Below are 14,922 nucleotides of genomic sequence, written 5' to 3'. Positions count from 1 at the left end.
ACCGCCCGAATCTCACCCAATCACCACCCAGCTAATCCAACCACCCTCACGTCGGATTCGACATCAACTGCAACAAGACCCTCCTCTGCACGCCCTCCACCCCAATCACCTCCGGGCCTTCCATCCACCTCCCACCTCCCATCCGACAAATCACACTCACAATGCCGACCCCGGAGTCCGCAGCCTTCCTGGCCAAGAAGCCCACCGTGCCCCCGACCTACGAGGGCGTCGACTTCGAAGACAACGTCGCCGTCCACAACGCCCGCGACGCAGTCATCCGCGAGCAATGGGTGCGCAGCATGATGTCCCGACTTGTCGGTGAGGAGCTGGGCAAGTGCTATGCACGCGAGGGCGTGAACCACCTTGAGAAGTGCGGTGTCTTGCGGGGTGAGTGATTTTCTAACCGTGGTGTAAACGGTCCATTGAGTCTGAATTCTGCTTTTTCCGCGGAGTTCCAGTCCCATTGAATCTATCTGGATAGTCTGGGGAATATTATTTGGATATGCAGGCTAACGGACTCCTCTAGAAAAATACTTCGAGCTCCTCGGCGAGCGCAAGGTTAAGGGATACCTGGGCCAGGAGAAGAACTACTTCGAGAAGTCCGCATAAAGAGTTTCAAAGACGGGTTGAATGCTGTATTTGGGATGGGAATTAGGTTTGGTCGTGAGCCTGTTCGGTCGATGTGCTCCGGATCGAGGATCACACGGGACGACTCGGGCATTGCGGATTTTCGCCGATAGACCGATACATCTTACAGACTCGAATGTTTCTTGCGAGTCTGGTGCGGCCGGCTGTGGAACGACCTGCCTGAAAGGATGAGGGGGTTACTTTGCTCTCTCTTGTACTGTACATATAAGATATCATTGTCTGGTCAATTTCATTTTGTTTAAAGACATCTTCGTTTTCCTAGAAATCCAACTGGAGAGGATGCTGGGAACTGGCGATGATCATTACATGGTTCAAGCCTTGTCTTAAGGATGGGAAATTTGCGCTTGGGGGTGGATCGTTTACACTCTTTCTTTATAGAACTTAGGAGTATATTACTGCAGTCTAATTCTGCAGAACTACTTGGGTATCTCATCAGTAGTACGCGCTGGAAGCAGTCTGGCTCCGATCTGGGAAGCTACCCGGTGGTCCTCGAGGCTCCGGCAGAACTTCCTCTTCACTATCGTCGGGATCGCTTCCGAAGTGCAATTGCTGATGCTCATCCGGTGGAGCCCGCATGCGCGCCAATTGATCCTCTTCCAAGGACGGGGGTTTGTATGGTGCCGGAGGTTGGTGAATATCTCGACCAGATGGGATATTGGTTAGCAACGAGGCTGGTGACGGGATAAGTTGGGTGTTGATCTGGGATATGTCAGTGCTTCAACACGAGAGCATAGAGAATATGAGACTTACCGTGTCATTCATGCGCACCCACTTTGTCTCTAGCATGTCAATGACTCGGCCTTCTTCATCGCGGCCAGCATCATCTCCAGGTGCGAGAGGGCCCTTATCGCTGCGTCCACCACCAGCATCCTTGCCAATCTTCTTCTCTTCGCGGCGTTCATTCCACTCGCGTTTCAATCGTGAGAACCCACCCTTCTTCTCACCAACTTCATCCGATCCTGCGGATGATGAACCCGCACCTCCACGGAGCGCAAGCGTAGTCCGCGCGCCGCGTAGCCAAGCAATACCCTCACCCACCTTCCCAGCCAACTCAGCGTCAACACCGAAGAACCGACAACCCCGAGCACGAGCCACTCTCTCAAGAGCACCAGCATATCGAATAACCTCCTCATCCACTCGCGTCCTTCCAGAGGACCCAACAGCCCCAAGCCCCGCAGCAGCCTGATTAGCATACTCCGCAGCCCTCGTACACAATCTCGCAAACACAAGCGCCCTGACCTTGGGAATCTCCGGCGCACGAACCATCCATTCCTTATCATTCGGATTCCGTGACTGGATACACGCAACAACGTACGCATCGTCCTTCAAAACAGCCAGCAGCGTAGCTTCCGCCAACGCCAACTTCGCCAGCGCAGACTGCGTCGAAGCATCGATATCCGGCACTGCAGACGCCGTAGCCGCCGCGAAAGCAGGCGATGATGCAAGCAAGTCATGCACGGAGCTAGCTTGTAGGAGATATTTCGTCGCAGTCTGCACAGCAACAGCGCGCTGCTCAGCCGTAGGTGTCGTCGACGCATATAGCGATTCCACAATGCCCATACGTGCAAGGCGACTTAGTACATAGCCGAGCGTTGTGAGAGTAAATGCGACCTCGAAGTCGATACCTCTACCTGCGATACGGCCACCTCGAGCGCGCAGAGGCTTCTTCCCGGAGCTGGTAGAGCCTATGCTCAATGCATTCCCGGCGGATAAAGTAGGTTTCCAGGCGGATTCGATCTCCGCGCGGAGTGTTATCTCCATCGCTTCCCCGGATGGGAGCTTCTCTGCGAAGACATTGCTGCTCGAGGCGGGGGGGTCATTTGCGAGAGCTCTGCTGCTGAGGACGTGTGATATCGTGAAAAGGGATGGAATGTAGTCATTCAAAGCGGAGAGAACGGTGAGCAGGTGGGCGTCCTGGCGCGCACCGCGGGGTAAGCGCTTGTGGGCCTTGAGGGCGAGGCGGAGGGCATGACGGGTAGTTGAGGCGGCCTGTGGGAGGGATGGATGTGTAGACGAGGTTATGAACGATTGAAAGGATAGTGGAGAGGTTGTTGGGAGGGTAAACGCGTAGACCATTTTGAAGCGCGGGGAGTTGGAGAAGCAAGGCGGGCCTGATGTCACCGACGGCCAAGGCCCAAGAAGCGAGTTGTGAATTACTTGGCGAGGCGCAAAGATCTGTACCTTGTTCTTGGCTTATTTCTGTCCATTCTAATAAATGAATAGAGCTGTGATGTTTTGTTGTAGGGATCTCGACTGCGATCATGAGCTTCGTCTCCAAATATAGAATCTCAACAGGTGTTCTACGAGCACTTGAGAGCTCCACAGGGCTGAATATTTAGGATCACAGGCCTAATAGGGCATCGGCCGTTTGAGCTTCAGAACATCTGGATATCTTAAACATATATTTATCATTCTAAGCTATACTCAATGACATCCTGATATACATAAACAATCTCTGCAGCCGGCACGCGAGTCAACCATCGATATAATATCGTGTTGCTGCTTGCTCTAGTCATGCCTATACCACCTCTTTCCTTGGAACTGCAAGAACAAAGTTGGGAAGAAACTGGCGCCCATAATCAAGGCCGCCACCACTCCAGAGCTAGCAGCGATGCCGACGCTGTCGAACATGGAGGTAAACCTGGTACTCATTAGCAGGCATTCGTACAACAAAATTAGATCAACATACCAGAAAGGCCCAATGAATCCCCAAGTTGATCGAACAAAGTTAATGAAGACACCCACGCTACCTGCATCCTGCGGATACGTATCCACGGCATAAGTAGTGAGGACGGTGGTAACAACCTGGTTACCGAACGCCGCAATGCCGGTTCCAATAACTGGTTTCACATTCCACACACCCTGCGAGGCATCCTCCGTACAGACCAGGAACATAGCAAGACCACCAATAGCCAGCAGATATCCAATATAACTCAACCACAAGCGATATTCAGGCACAGGCTTGTGGCCGATGCGCTTGGCACGGGCGTTCATCCACATGTCGGACATGAAGCCACCTAGTACTTCACCGAGCAGGGAGCCTACGATCAGACCAAGGAACTGGAGACCGAGTTGCTGGGCGTTGAGCTCGAATTTGCTCTGGAGTAGTTGGGGGACTTCAACGGAGCCGAGGACGGAGGCGAAGAGGAAGACCATCGAGTATGCGATGGCGGCGAGGAGGACGGGGATGTTCGTGAAGAGAGTCAAAGGGTGAGTGAATTCAGTCCATTTAAGCGGAGTCGGGTCGATTCGGCGGATGGACAGGTACTGGTGCTTGACACCGGATGGGCGAGTCTCGATATCGCCGCCGATATAGCGGGTCTCGGGACCGAAGAAGAGATAGAGGATGAACTGAACGGCGTTGGTCTGTAGGATGTCAGATTCGAAGTCTCGAGGTGTACCAGAGTCAGCACTTACGATAGCCAAGATCCAGTAGATCCAGCGGTATCCGACTCGCTGGACCACAAAGCCGAAGATGAATGGCCCAGTGGGAACTCCCAGCGTCACCAGCAGAGTCCAAACACCCATGTAGCGTGCTCGCTGGTGTCGGAAGTATGACTCTGTGACGACTCCACTGCCGATAGCCATAGCAGGGGAAATGAAAAATGCCACCAATGCACGGCACGCGGCCATGGATGCATAGTCCGGACTCTTTGCACATCCCACATTACAGACACAGCTTAAAATCAGTGAGAGGAGAAAGATCGGGCGGCGTCCAAATCTGTAGGAAAGGGGCTTCCAGAGCAACGGAGCTCCACCGAGGATGGCAATTTGGAGAGATGTCAAGTATGAAACGCGCTGGATGGACACCCCGAGATCTTCAGCGATGTCTTCGTAGGCGCAAATAATAGCAGCGGCTGTGAACGTGCCCATACAGGCGTGGAAAGCGACCAGACTCAGGTTCGCCGTTTTCTGTCAAATACTGTCAGCGATGCATAGACCGAGCATTGCATTCTGTCTGACCTTCCATAGCGGCCAATTGTATGGGTCCGCAGGATCCATGCTGGGAATGGGATCAATATCCAGGGTACCATGACGCTCGACTAGGTAGGTCTTGTGTGCCTCTGAGAGAAATCTGGTAGGATCGAGATTGTCATTGAAACCCTTTTCCTCAACATAGTCGGCACTCGATTTAGGAGGCGTTGCCCCGAGGGTTCCATGATCCGAAGCCATGACTGTAGAGGTTGAAGCAAGTATCAGGCCACGATGTTACCACAGAGGAGCCAGCAGCGGAGAAGGTCATACAAAATGGGGCACCAGAACCCCGCGTAGGGGGCTTTCGGGAATTTCATTTCCGGGGTATGGGGCTGTTGACTCAACAGTGGGCCTGGTTGGGAATAGGAACGCAGAGTCTGGGGCTGGAATTGATTCTAATGGTCATTTCTGGAGCCAAGACAGATATCGCCATACATTTCAACCCGGTGGAGACCATTCCGGTAGTTTTATGCCATTACATTGCCGCAGAACGGGAGCCGATGGAGACTCGGGCTGTCAGATGGGCGGCAACCCATGCTCTTCCCTGCCTTCCTACTGGATGGTCGCCGGGCCCATTGCCCGGTGATCTGGCACCGACCGAGATGCCTCGCTTCCTTGGAGCCAACTGCCGATGGACGATCCCGGCTTGATGACTGGAGATATCGGACAGGGCCTGTGCGAATGGGTGGCCAAGTCGGCCCAGTCGGGTAGCGCTGTCATTGGCTTTTTGATTGCTTGTTTCTGGCTCTCGCTTACTTTGTGGCTGATTGGGTTGACTGAAGAGCTCAGGATCGTTTGACGGAAACCCCAAACCCCCCCGGACTGTCCACGGCGGGGGAAATCCGGGGCTCCACGATGTGCCCCAGACCCGCATTGGATATAGAGAATTAACTCGAGCAACTGTGTCATGATTGACCCCTATCTATTCATACGTTTGAGAGCACACCCAGTCAACGCTTTAGTACTAGAGAGTGAGCACACATGCACATTGGACGACATCTTCTGTGTGATCTTTCACGACACCACGGTCCAGTCTAGATCCACTTCCTCAGGTTAGCGTCAGCCCCAAACCACAGTCCGCGTAAAATGTCCAAGAATTTTTTGACTTGGTCACGGGCATAGACCGATTCGTGAACGATACTTATTTCAAGTGGGGGCCCTTCCTGCCTAGTCTTCCAGAATCTGGAGTATGCCAACAGAACCAGCTGACGCTGTCCCAAACAGGAAGCTGGCTATTCGATTTATTGCCCCCTTGAGACTCAAACAGATGCCGTATAGTTAGCCAAGCTCAAGCTTATTATCGGCCTCCTCGATTGTCGGATGTATCATCTAGCTCTAGAGTTGTTAATTGGGTTCCAGCAAACTGGGGAGACAGTCTGTGCATCGATGCATTGAATGCGCTTCCTGAGAGAAGAACCCGCTCGACAAGACTATTGTAGTAAAACAAACAGCATACAGGGCATTAGAGTCGGTAAAAACATGGCGGTAATCTTATATCTACCAGGAAGAGCGTGATCAGACACGGGCACTGATTTGCGTGGTTGGGTAGAGACAATCTTGATTGTTCGTCCTATGACTGCATCACTGTATGCAGACGGGACAGGGTCTCATTCTATTTTCTTACAGTTCCGAACCCAATCCATGGAGGTTTCTTGAAAGGTCTTTCTCCTACTACTAGGGCATCTTCCTATCGCTGTTCAAGTCATGTATGAACGCTGTTCGAATACTCTGTCCTCCATTCAGCTGCATACAAAACTCCTGCTTAGTGCTGAGACAGAGGTACCTTCACGTGTGGGAAAACATATCCGAATTGATCTATTTGTGATCTCGTGTCAGAGAACACCATACATTGCACTTTGTGGATGTGAAAATCACGGTACTGTCGATCTCCTGGTATCCCTTTATCTTCCCATGACTCCCGATTTGAAGACGAGCTCGCCTTTAAAGAGATACTGCCGGGTGGTCTGCTGGTGGCTGATCTCAATCCGGGTTGATCACGTGTGGCTCGTTCCGCTGATGGCATCTCAGGTGTTGGCCTTTATGTATTGAGTCACGTCGGCCGGTAGGACTGTTGAGAACACTGGTGTATATTGCACACTTCACTGCGCGTTCACTTGATCATAACATGTAGAGGTGTCGTGACAGGTGTCATGATTCTGGGCCGAGAAGAATGATCCGTGTCTAGTCCCGCTGTGGTGGTTGGGTGGTTTGAATGAGGTGAGTTGAGAAACCGAGAACAGGCTCACACCTCCATGCCATCATGATCTGACATGTTGCTTGGCGCACTGCTGACACCAGACGAGTCACTGGCCGGGCTATGTGGCGCGCGAGATCGGACTTGCGCACCCCATTCGCGAATGCTGGGCGCGCCGCCCTCGATAACCAGAGGATGTTCTTCAGCATGTTTTCCAAGCACGGTCCCCGCGTATCGAGACTCTTCGCCAGTCTTGCTGTGCTTTTTCTTCAGAGCAGTAAGATAATCCTCCTTTTCCACAGCATCAGGGTCGATCATATCGCCCTCGCTGGGCACAAAGCCAGCAATGCGCCGGATCTCGCGATGTGAAGGGCCAGTAATCCATCCAATGAGTGACTCAAGACCGCGCAAGTCCTCTTCACCCGCCCAGTCTTCTTCCCATTCTCGCAGTTGCGGTCGTAGAGCTCCTGCATCTTGAAGCGCTTGGTAAATGTCCTCGAGGACTGGTGACGGATCATCGGGGTGGGCATTGGCAGCATGCGCAGCGACAGAGGAGGCGAGAATCATGAGATATCTTCCAGTCAGGTCGGAGAGTGTTTCTAAGACAGAGGGGCGCGTCGAGTGGAAACCCTGGGCGCGGAGGATTTGGATGATGGGAGGTCGAAGGAGAGCATTATGGAGATTGTTCGCGGACATGATGGTAGAGACGGCTGACCATACGATGAAAAGGATGCCGATCGAGGAAAATAAAAGACCCAAAAGAAAGTCTGTCAGGGAAAGACGTGAAGCGTACCTAGAAGGTGAAGGTGATGGAGAGAAGTGAATGCAGCTTGCGCGCGGATCAAAAGCGGAGCGGAGAATTCGGGCCGCCGCGTCTTACGTCCTTCAATCTCCTTCCACCTTCACAACTCTCCCTGTTTACTTGGAACCGAAGCGCCTCCGGCTATAAGGGATTCTGTTGCTCATTTGGCAACATGTCTGAGGCTCCGCGCCCAACGCTGAAGCTCAAGTTCAGCAAGAAGCCGTCACAACCCCCGGCCGAGCCTGAACCTACGCCAGTACCTGCTGAACCCTCTCAACCGAAGCTCACCCTAAAGATCGGTCGCAAAACAAAACCTCTACCCGATGCGCCTGAAGAGAAGCCCAAAAAGAAGAAGCCGTCCAAAAAGCGCCCTGCCGAGAATGTCACGCAACCTGAACCCACGACGGTCCAACAAGGTCCCAAAAGGCTCAAGCTGAACCCATCCAAGAAGCCCGGCCTCCAATCGATCCGAATCAAGAACAAGGGTGTTGTGCCTAACCGACCTGTCGGTGTGGGCTACGACTCAGAGGCATCTGACAACGAGGTCGATCCGGCCATCGAAGAACAGTTCATCCTACGAATGTTACCAGGCGAGGACTGTGAATATCTACGTCAAACGATCAACGAGCGCAAGTTTGACAAGTCCGAATTCTCATTCAAACCCCTCACGCGAGACGGACGACGCGCCATCTTGAAGATTCGAGATAAACAATATGCCGCATCCTTGGTGGATCTTCCTTGCATTATCGAGGGCATGAAGAGCTGGGATCGGCGGGGATGGTACAAGTCAGCGGACATCTGTCAAATGCTTCTGATCTTGGGCCCTGTTGCCAATGATCAAGAGGCTTTGGAATATCCTCTTCCCCCAGAGGTCGACCATGCAGATAACAAGACATTACAATATCCCCACGGTCTCGCACCGCCGTTGCACTGGGTTCGCAAGCGTCGTTTCCGGGACCGTGTCAGTTCGCGCACCATCGAACAGGTCGAGAAGGCAGTGGAGGACCTGGTTGCACAAGACGAGAATTCCGTCTTCCCGCCTCGGTTCGAGTTGGTGGACAGCGCGTCTCTGAACCGCGCCGAGGGCTTCGTGCAGAGCGGAGAATATGACGATGAGTATGACGATTACCAGGATGCAGAAGGCGAGATGGACGATGACATGTTCGATGATCTCGAAGACGACCTTGCTGCTGAGATGGAGGCTGCTCTTGCTGCTGGAGATGACGAACCAGCTGCGCCTGCAGAGCAAGTAGGTACATCATCCGCGAAACCGTCAACGCCAGCCGAAGCGCCTACGCCTGCGGGTGAATCCTCTGATAGCGACGATTCAGACGAGGGCGATGATCTCGACGAAGAACAACTTGAGGAGCAGCGACAGATGCAGCAACACCGTGAAGAAGTCGTTGAGCTCGAGGCACTCATTCGCACCGAGACTGCAACCTGGGAGAGAATGCAGAATGTCATTCTACGCAACAAGATGGGCCGACGAATCCAGCAACTTAAGCAGGATCTGGAGCTCAAGAAGGTCTCAATCGGAATATCAGGGGATGCGGATATCTGATTTTGCATTTGATCATAGCTTCTACTTGACTTTCATGGTACCTTGCGGCCGGAGAAAGCAGGCTTTTAATGAATTAATGACTCCCTTTCAACCGTTCCATTCAACCAATATCATATCCAAGACATCAATGCATTTAGTGACTTCCAACCACTGGATCCCCCGTCGCCTGTTTAACAGCCTCCTTCGCATCCACATTCTCATTCTGCTGCAACTTGCGCTGCCGAACAGCCTCCCTCTCAGCAACATCATGATCCATCGGCACAGAACCCTTTCCTGCCCTCTCGTCCAGCATCCGGTCATGTTCAGCCCTCTTCTCATCCATCCCGGCCGCAAGATCAACCTGGTCTCCGAACCCGGGATGTCCAGGCCCACCAGCACTACCAACAGGACCTGCATGCGCCCCAGCTTGAGCACGACGCTGTCCCATCCCCTTCCGCTCCACAGAATCGGCAATATACCCCTCCGAGGGCTGTTGTTCAACGCCATACTCCAGATCCACGGCATGGTTCTGCATCGCGCGTTTATCTTGTCGTTGCTGCTGCTCAAGAAGCGCTCGTGCTTCGTCATTCGACGGTCTCGAACTCGCCCCACGTGTAATCGAAGGCTCCGCCTCTCCGTATTGATGCGACTGTGTTCCCAACGTGCGCTGTTCTTGGGGGGTGTGTTCGACGGGGTTCGAAGCTTGCGCATAAGCAGCTTGTTTGGGTGGCTGTGAAAACTGGGCCGCTTGTGCGGTCTGCGAGCGAGTTTGGCGGGGCTCCATTTTGGGATTGTTTTCTTATTTTAGACCTTGTAGTTTGAATACAGACTTGGCTTGTAGGAAACAGTTGAAGATGGCAGGGGCGTAGAAGTGCAATGGAGTTTATCTGAGTGCTTCAGTGCATGACGTCAGAGCCTACTATGTACGTCAGGGCCTGGGAGCCGGTTTCTGGGGTTTCTAGGGGTTCTAGGGGTTCTAGAGGTTCTATCTACAGCAACAGGGTTCAAATAATCAATTCTAATAGTTTACCAAAGTAATTGGTCTCTTTAACGGAGTGGTCAAGTTGTGTTTGGGCTTGGATTGCGGATCACTGTAGATGTTGAATGTTCGTATCCGGCTGGAGACTACGAAGTCCCCCATTTCTTCAGTTGATTTTGTGATACGCAACGTTTTATTGTAGATTTCCACCTACTTTCCTGGTAGCTATACTCCTATCCATAGGTTTCTTCGAGGTCCAAGTCCTCCCCGGCCTTGGAGTACGATACTCCTGGGAGATTACATGGCAAGGGTCTTCCGGGAGATAGATCATCAACCGGGACATGTCCCTAAATCTTTTGCCCACTAGATAGCATAATACTATTTCCGGTATTGCGAGAGGCATCGTCATTGTGCTGGAAGCCCTCATCGCGTAAGGTGCTTGCTAGAAGATCGGAGCCTATCCTTTTCCCATTTAATTCTATTTTGGCGCACAAAGTAGATTGCAATACATTGAAAAACACTGCATGCTACAGGTGAGCAATCTACTGTAACTTTCCAAGGGTCTTCAAGAGGTCCAACAACGCCGCTAGTAGTGGAGTCTACTCCGCCTTGTGAATCGGGCGGTGGTTGTGGCGGTGTGAGTCACAGGTGTTACTGCCAGTCCAAAACATACTAAGGTCAATGCACAGGCCGAGGTTCACATGCCGGATTACAATTCAAGTGTCCCGGATTCCGTTCCCATGAACCTCAAAAGATTAATTTCTTCCATTTCCGAGCTCAAACAAGTTACACATATCGCCATGGCCGCTCTGTTTACCGTTCCGATCGCCTCGACCGGAGGCTCTATCGTCTGCACCAACCCGACAGCTGGTCAGAGCGAGCAGCAGAACATCTACGTGCTTACATTTACCTCGCCCAAAGACAACCGGTTAACGCCCACATTCATTGACGCGCTCATTCTTGCACTGGACATTATCGAGCACCGATACCCGAAGGGCGTTGTTGTTACCACGAGCGGAATTGCCAAGTTTTACAGCAATGGTCTGGATCTGGATCTCGCCATGAGCACAGAGGGTTTCCTTGACCAGTGGCTCTGGAAGCTATTCCGCCGCTTCCTCACGTAAGCTTCTACTTCAAGGCTTGTCTAGGCCATTTTGCTAGGCATAAGAAGCTAAGGTCGATCTAGATACCCCATGCCAACAGTGTGTTTGCTGAATGGCCACGCTTTTGCAGGCGGCTTCATGCTCGCCATGTACCACGACTACCGTATCCAGAACCCTGACAAGGGTTTCCTCTGTGTCAACGAGTTGGAGTTCGGAGTGCCCCTCCAGACACCTATGATGTCTATCTTCCGGGAGAAGCTCCCTGCAGCCACCTTCCGAAATGTGGTTCTGGAGGCGCATCGGTTTGGTGGCAAGGCTTCGCTGCAGGCGGGCATTGTTGATGGATTGGGTGGACTCGAGGAGGCTGTTGCGCTGATTCGCAGCCGTAAGCTGTTGAACAAGGCTGAAACGGGGATTTACGGTACAATGAAGGAGGAGATGTATGCGCGGGTGCTTAACGGCCTTGATGACCACGTGGGCAACCTTGAATGGCGTGAGAAGGTGGAACAGAAGAAAGAGCAGCTGCAAAGCAAGTCCTTGCAAAATGTGGAGGACTTTGAGAAAGGGAGCAAGGCGAAGCTTTGAGCTTTGATTTGTGTAGGACCCATTCGTGTATAGATGCTTAATTGTATATACAGAGGCCACTACACTCAGCCTCGAGGGCTATGGAAGCGTTTAGTTGTCAGTATCCCGAAGAATCCTGAAGCCTTTGGATTGGTATTCCGGTGTTTCCGTTTTCGAGTCCTTTCGATGCATTTGTGCCATTCAATTTCACACCGATGCTCCCTTTGCAGCTTGCTTATGCCTCTGCGATGCAACCTAAATGGGCTCGACCACTTCAACTGCCATTCGGCCAGCTTGGTTTCGAAGATTGAGATATTAAAGCTGTCGAGAAAATCTGAAGTAAGCTGCATCCCATTGTGCATGTTTGCTCTTTATAGCCAAACTAATGGCAATGACAGCAGAAGCGTATGGGGCGGTCAGAATCACAAACAATTTGTAGCATGAAGCGAATCAGTAAACAAGCAAACCAAAACACTAAACGCTATGCACCAGAGCCGTCAGATGTCAAAAGCGAACCCTAGCCTATATTCCACTCCCATACTCCCTGCCAGCTCGATTCCCTTTGTACGACCAGAGCGTTATACGAAATCGCCAGCCATCCAAGACCAACCTAAAACAATATGAGACAAAGAACTTCAAATTAGCCCAGGACCTGCAACCACCACCTGAATCTGTACCTACACTTACATGAAGGCGACGCACACGCGGCCATGTAACTTGCAGCGTGATGGCAAGCGCCTCTGGGCACGGAGTTTCCAGCCCGGCCGATCTTCAATCGGAAAGAAGCAAATCCCGAACTGGCAAGGGAATCGTTCCGCGCGGTTATAAACTCGACTTTCGGAGTGCGAATGGAACTGGCTGCGAACGTGAAGATCCTCGAGCATATTGAAATGTCTTCGCCGAGTTTCTGAGCTGAAGACGTGGAGGGTATGGGTCGAGGTCTGGACTTTGGACAATAGGCTCTTGGATGCAATCTATCTATAGAGAGGTGAAGGTATAAAAGGGAGTGGATCCCAAGGGTTGAGGTTCTTCATCAAGCCCTCCAGCCCTCCAGATCAGATCTTCACTAGTCTAATTCTCTAGTAAGGAAATCCGTTCCATCGGCGTTGGAGACTTTGACTAACTAACAGACTAGTTTGAGTCAACCAACTCCGTCAATATGCAGTTGAACTACATTTTCGCCCTCCTTGGGCTTGTTGGTGCTACTATTGCTGCTCCTGTGGCTGGTTCGTGGGACCCCATAATGTTTTCAACATGTGCTTACCGCTAACAAGTTGCCAAGGCACTGAGACTGGTATCGGTTCTGGCCTTGGCGGCGGTAGCGGTGGAGGTGCAGGAGGGGGAGGTGGTGTTGGCGGCGGGGCAGGCTTCGGTGCTGGCCTTGGTGTCGGTATTGGCGGAGGAATTGGCGGAGGCGCTGGTGGTGGTGCAGGTGGTGGTGCAGGTGGTGGTGCAGGAGGTGGTTCTGGCGCTGGCCTCGGTGCTGGAGCTGGCTCGGGCGGTGGTATCGGCGGCGGCGCTGGAAGGGGCGGTGGTGCAGGAGGTGGTGCAGGAGGTGGCGACAGCGACTGGTGATGGCCTCGGAGTGCATCTACACGATGAACTAGTCTAGTTCTTGACCAGACAGATAAACTTGGGGATGCAGGAGCTTTTGAAAACATCTCTAATTGGAGTTTCTCGTGATAGGTACATGACGTCGTAAAGGATATATAATACTGCTCAAAGAGCATTCATGATCATGACTTCTTGGTCTTGCTAGGCCGGGCCAGCCGTGCGGGAGTATCCAGGTGATCAACCAAAGGACGATAGGGCGATGCCAACACATACTCTGGAGCAGGGTCTCGTCTTGGCTCTCCAGCGTAGGGCCGACGCAGCTGCTCCGCATGCATACGATCTAACGGTTCTCCAACCACCTGGTACTTGGCCCAGTTGATGGGCGGCGTTCGAACAATATTCTGTGCCGGTGGTATGCGACCAAATTTTGATGCAGGCGATTTATCACCTTTCTGCTTTGTTTCGTCTTCGCTATCATTTTCTGTCTCCATTTCGTCATCGTCTGCGCCGTCTGTAAACTGAATCACAGCCCCGCGATCTTCGGTGCGCAATCGCCCGGCTGCCAACTCGCGCGCAAAGCCCTCGGGATCCGCGGCGGCGGCTTGTTTCATGCGTTCCAATGTGATCAAATCGCGCTGGCCTTGTTGCTTTTGCATCTGCAAAATAGATATAGCGGAACGGAGTGCGATCGCATCTGGATTCTCGCTCTCGGAGATAGGGACGGGCGGCGGTTCAGGCTTGAAGACGGCTGGAGTTGCTGGTGGTCGCGGAGGTTGATAGCCGGAGAATTCTGGTATGCGACTTGTTGGCGACGGCGATAAAGGCGGTGGTACTATTGTTGCGTTGCTGGACGCAACAGGGTCGAGGTGGGCGAAGACCGGTGTCACCGGGGAATAAGGCGGGCGGGGTGGAGTGCCTGGCCGATCATCCTGGATCATGGGCTCAGGACCCTCTGGTGTAGGAGCAGGCACAGGCTGCATGATGAACGGGCAAAGGATAGGACCCCAGGCGCGATTATTGAAGGCCTGGAGCAGTGTTTGAAGCCAAGTGCAGAATCAGACTCCAAGGCGTTCCAGCGATTCCAGGCTGACGGGAAGTGACGACACCGAGTGGGTGGATTATGTGAATAAGAACCACTTCACGGCAACTGGAGCGATTCGCCCTTCAAGACTTTAGACACTCACGGGGCCCAGAATCCGGTGTGTCAAGCGAGGAATTTATAATTCCAGGGTGGCGTGCAGTCGGGATATAGTGGCGAAGGTTGAGGCTCTGCCAGGAACCACTTTCGCGTTTAGCCACGACACAAACAGGAATCGATCGAGTCACTTCTTATCGGTGATAAGACACCTGAGTAGGTAAATATCGAGATCTGAAAAAAGCGTAACGGTCTCTGTCCAGCAGAGAAGTGTAGGCGTCCGTACCTGATTAGGTACTGATTCGGAGTCGTGGATGAAACATCTGAATCACCCCCTCCAGATCAGCAATACGGCAGACGCCGTTTCACAGAATTGAGAGAAGAGTTGGACCTCGAAATTGAAGCAAACGTGTTGACTGAGCTATCGT

General features: G+C 52.5%; 9 protein-coding genes across 9 annotated transcripts; 4 read left to right on the top strand and 5 right to left on the bottom strand.

Annotated features, from left to right (window-relative positions):
- Positions 1-161: 161 nt before the first annotated feature.
- N7443_003316 (putative NADH-ubiquinone oxidoreductase 12 kda subunit) lies at positions 162-609 on the top strand (the record flags this gene model as incomplete). Its single annotated transcript, XM_056883372.1, has 2 exons — positions 162-387; positions 527-609. The coding sequence occupies 2 exons, from the start codon at positions 162-164 to the stop codon at positions 607-609; spliced, it is 309 nt and encodes a 102-aa protein (XP_056745213.1).
- Positions 610-1,080: 471 nt separating this feature from the next.
- Positions 1,081-2,724, bottom strand: N7443_003315 (pH-signaling protein PalC; the record flags this gene model as incomplete). The annotated part of the gene is made up of 2 exons (XM_056883371.1): positions 1,081-1,347; positions 1,399-2,724. The coding sequence occupies 2 exons, from the start codon at positions 2,722-2,724 to the stop codon at positions 1,081-1,083; spliced, it is 1,593 nt and encodes a 530-aa protein (XP_056745212.1).
- A 432-nt stretch (positions 2,725-3,156) lies between these two features.
- N7443_003314 (Crotonase core) lies at positions 3,157-4,821 on the bottom strand (the record flags this gene model as incomplete). The annotated part of the gene is made up of 4 exons (XM_056883370.1): positions 3,157-3,289; positions 3,338-4,014; positions 4,066-4,560; positions 4,612-4,821. The coding sequence occupies 4 exons, from the start codon at positions 4,819-4,821 to the stop codon at positions 3,157-3,159; spliced, it is 1,515 nt and encodes a 504-aa protein (XP_056745211.1).
- Positions 4,822-6,865: 2,044 nt separating this feature from the next.
- Positions 6,866-7,513, bottom strand: N7443_003313 (Bromodomain associated domain protein; the record flags this gene model as incomplete). Its single annotated transcript, XM_056883369.1, has 1 exon — positions 6,866-7,513. One exon carries the CDS (start codon positions 7,511-7,513, stop codon positions 6,866-6,868), a length of 648 nt encoding a protein of 215 aa, XP_056745210.1.
- A 278-nt stretch (positions 7,514-7,791) lies between these two features.
- On the top strand, positions 7,792-9,180 carry N7443_003312 (transcription initiation factor TFIID subunit 7 family protein; the record flags this gene model as incomplete). The annotated part of the gene is made up of 1 exon (XM_056883368.1): positions 7,792-9,180. One exon carries the CDS (start codon positions 7,792-7,794, stop codon positions 9,178-9,180), a length of 1,389 nt encoding a protein of 462 aa, XP_056745209.1.
- Positions 9,181-9,313: 133 nt separating this feature from the next.
- N7443_003311 (uncharacterized protein) lies at positions 9,314-9,943 on the bottom strand (the record flags this gene model as incomplete). The annotated part of the gene is made up of 1 exon (XM_056883367.1): positions 9,314-9,943. The coding sequence occupies one exon, from the start codon at positions 9,941-9,943 to the stop codon at positions 9,314-9,316; it is 630 nt and encodes a 209-aa protein (XP_056745208.1).
- Positions 9,944-10,938: 995 nt separating this feature from the next.
- Positions 10,939-11,826, top strand: N7443_003310 (enoyl-CoA hydratase/isomerase family protein; the record flags this gene model as incomplete). Its single annotated transcript, XM_056883366.1, has 2 exons — positions 10,939-11,258; positions 11,325-11,826. The coding sequence occupies 2 exons, from the start codon at positions 10,939-10,941 to the stop codon at positions 11,824-11,826; spliced, it is 822 nt and encodes a 273-aa protein (XP_056745207.1).
- A 1,138-nt stretch (positions 11,827-12,964) lies between these two features.
- N7443_003309 (uncharacterized protein) lies at positions 12,965-13,380 on the top strand (the record flags this gene model as incomplete). Its single annotated transcript, XM_056883365.1, has 2 exons — positions 12,965-13,031; positions 13,088-13,380. The coding sequence occupies 2 exons, from the start codon at positions 12,965-12,967 to the stop codon at positions 13,378-13,380; spliced, it is 360 nt and encodes a 119-aa protein (XP_056745206.1).
- Positions 13,381-13,541: 161 nt separating this feature from the next.
- N7443_003308 (uncharacterized protein) lies at positions 13,542-14,339 on the bottom strand (the record flags this gene model as incomplete). Its single annotated transcript, XM_056883364.1, has 1 exon — positions 13,542-14,339. One exon carries the CDS (start codon positions 14,337-14,339, stop codon positions 13,542-13,544), a length of 798 nt encoding a protein of 265 aa, XP_056745205.1.
- Positions 14,340-14,922: the final 583 nt, after the last annotated feature.

The sequence above is a fragment of the Penicillium atrosanguineum genome, assembly GCF_028827265.1.
Source record: "Penicillium atrosanguineum strain IBT 20685 chromosome Unknown utg000002l_segment0_segment0, whole genome shotgun sequence".
In the NCBI taxonomy this organism is placed as follows: Eukaryota; Fungi; Ascomycota; class Eurotiomycetes; order Eurotiales; family Aspergillaceae; genus Penicillium; species Penicillium atrosanguineum.
The sequence above is the reverse complement of the archived record's forward strand: the minus strand, read 5'-3'. Positions and strand labels throughout refer to the sequence as shown.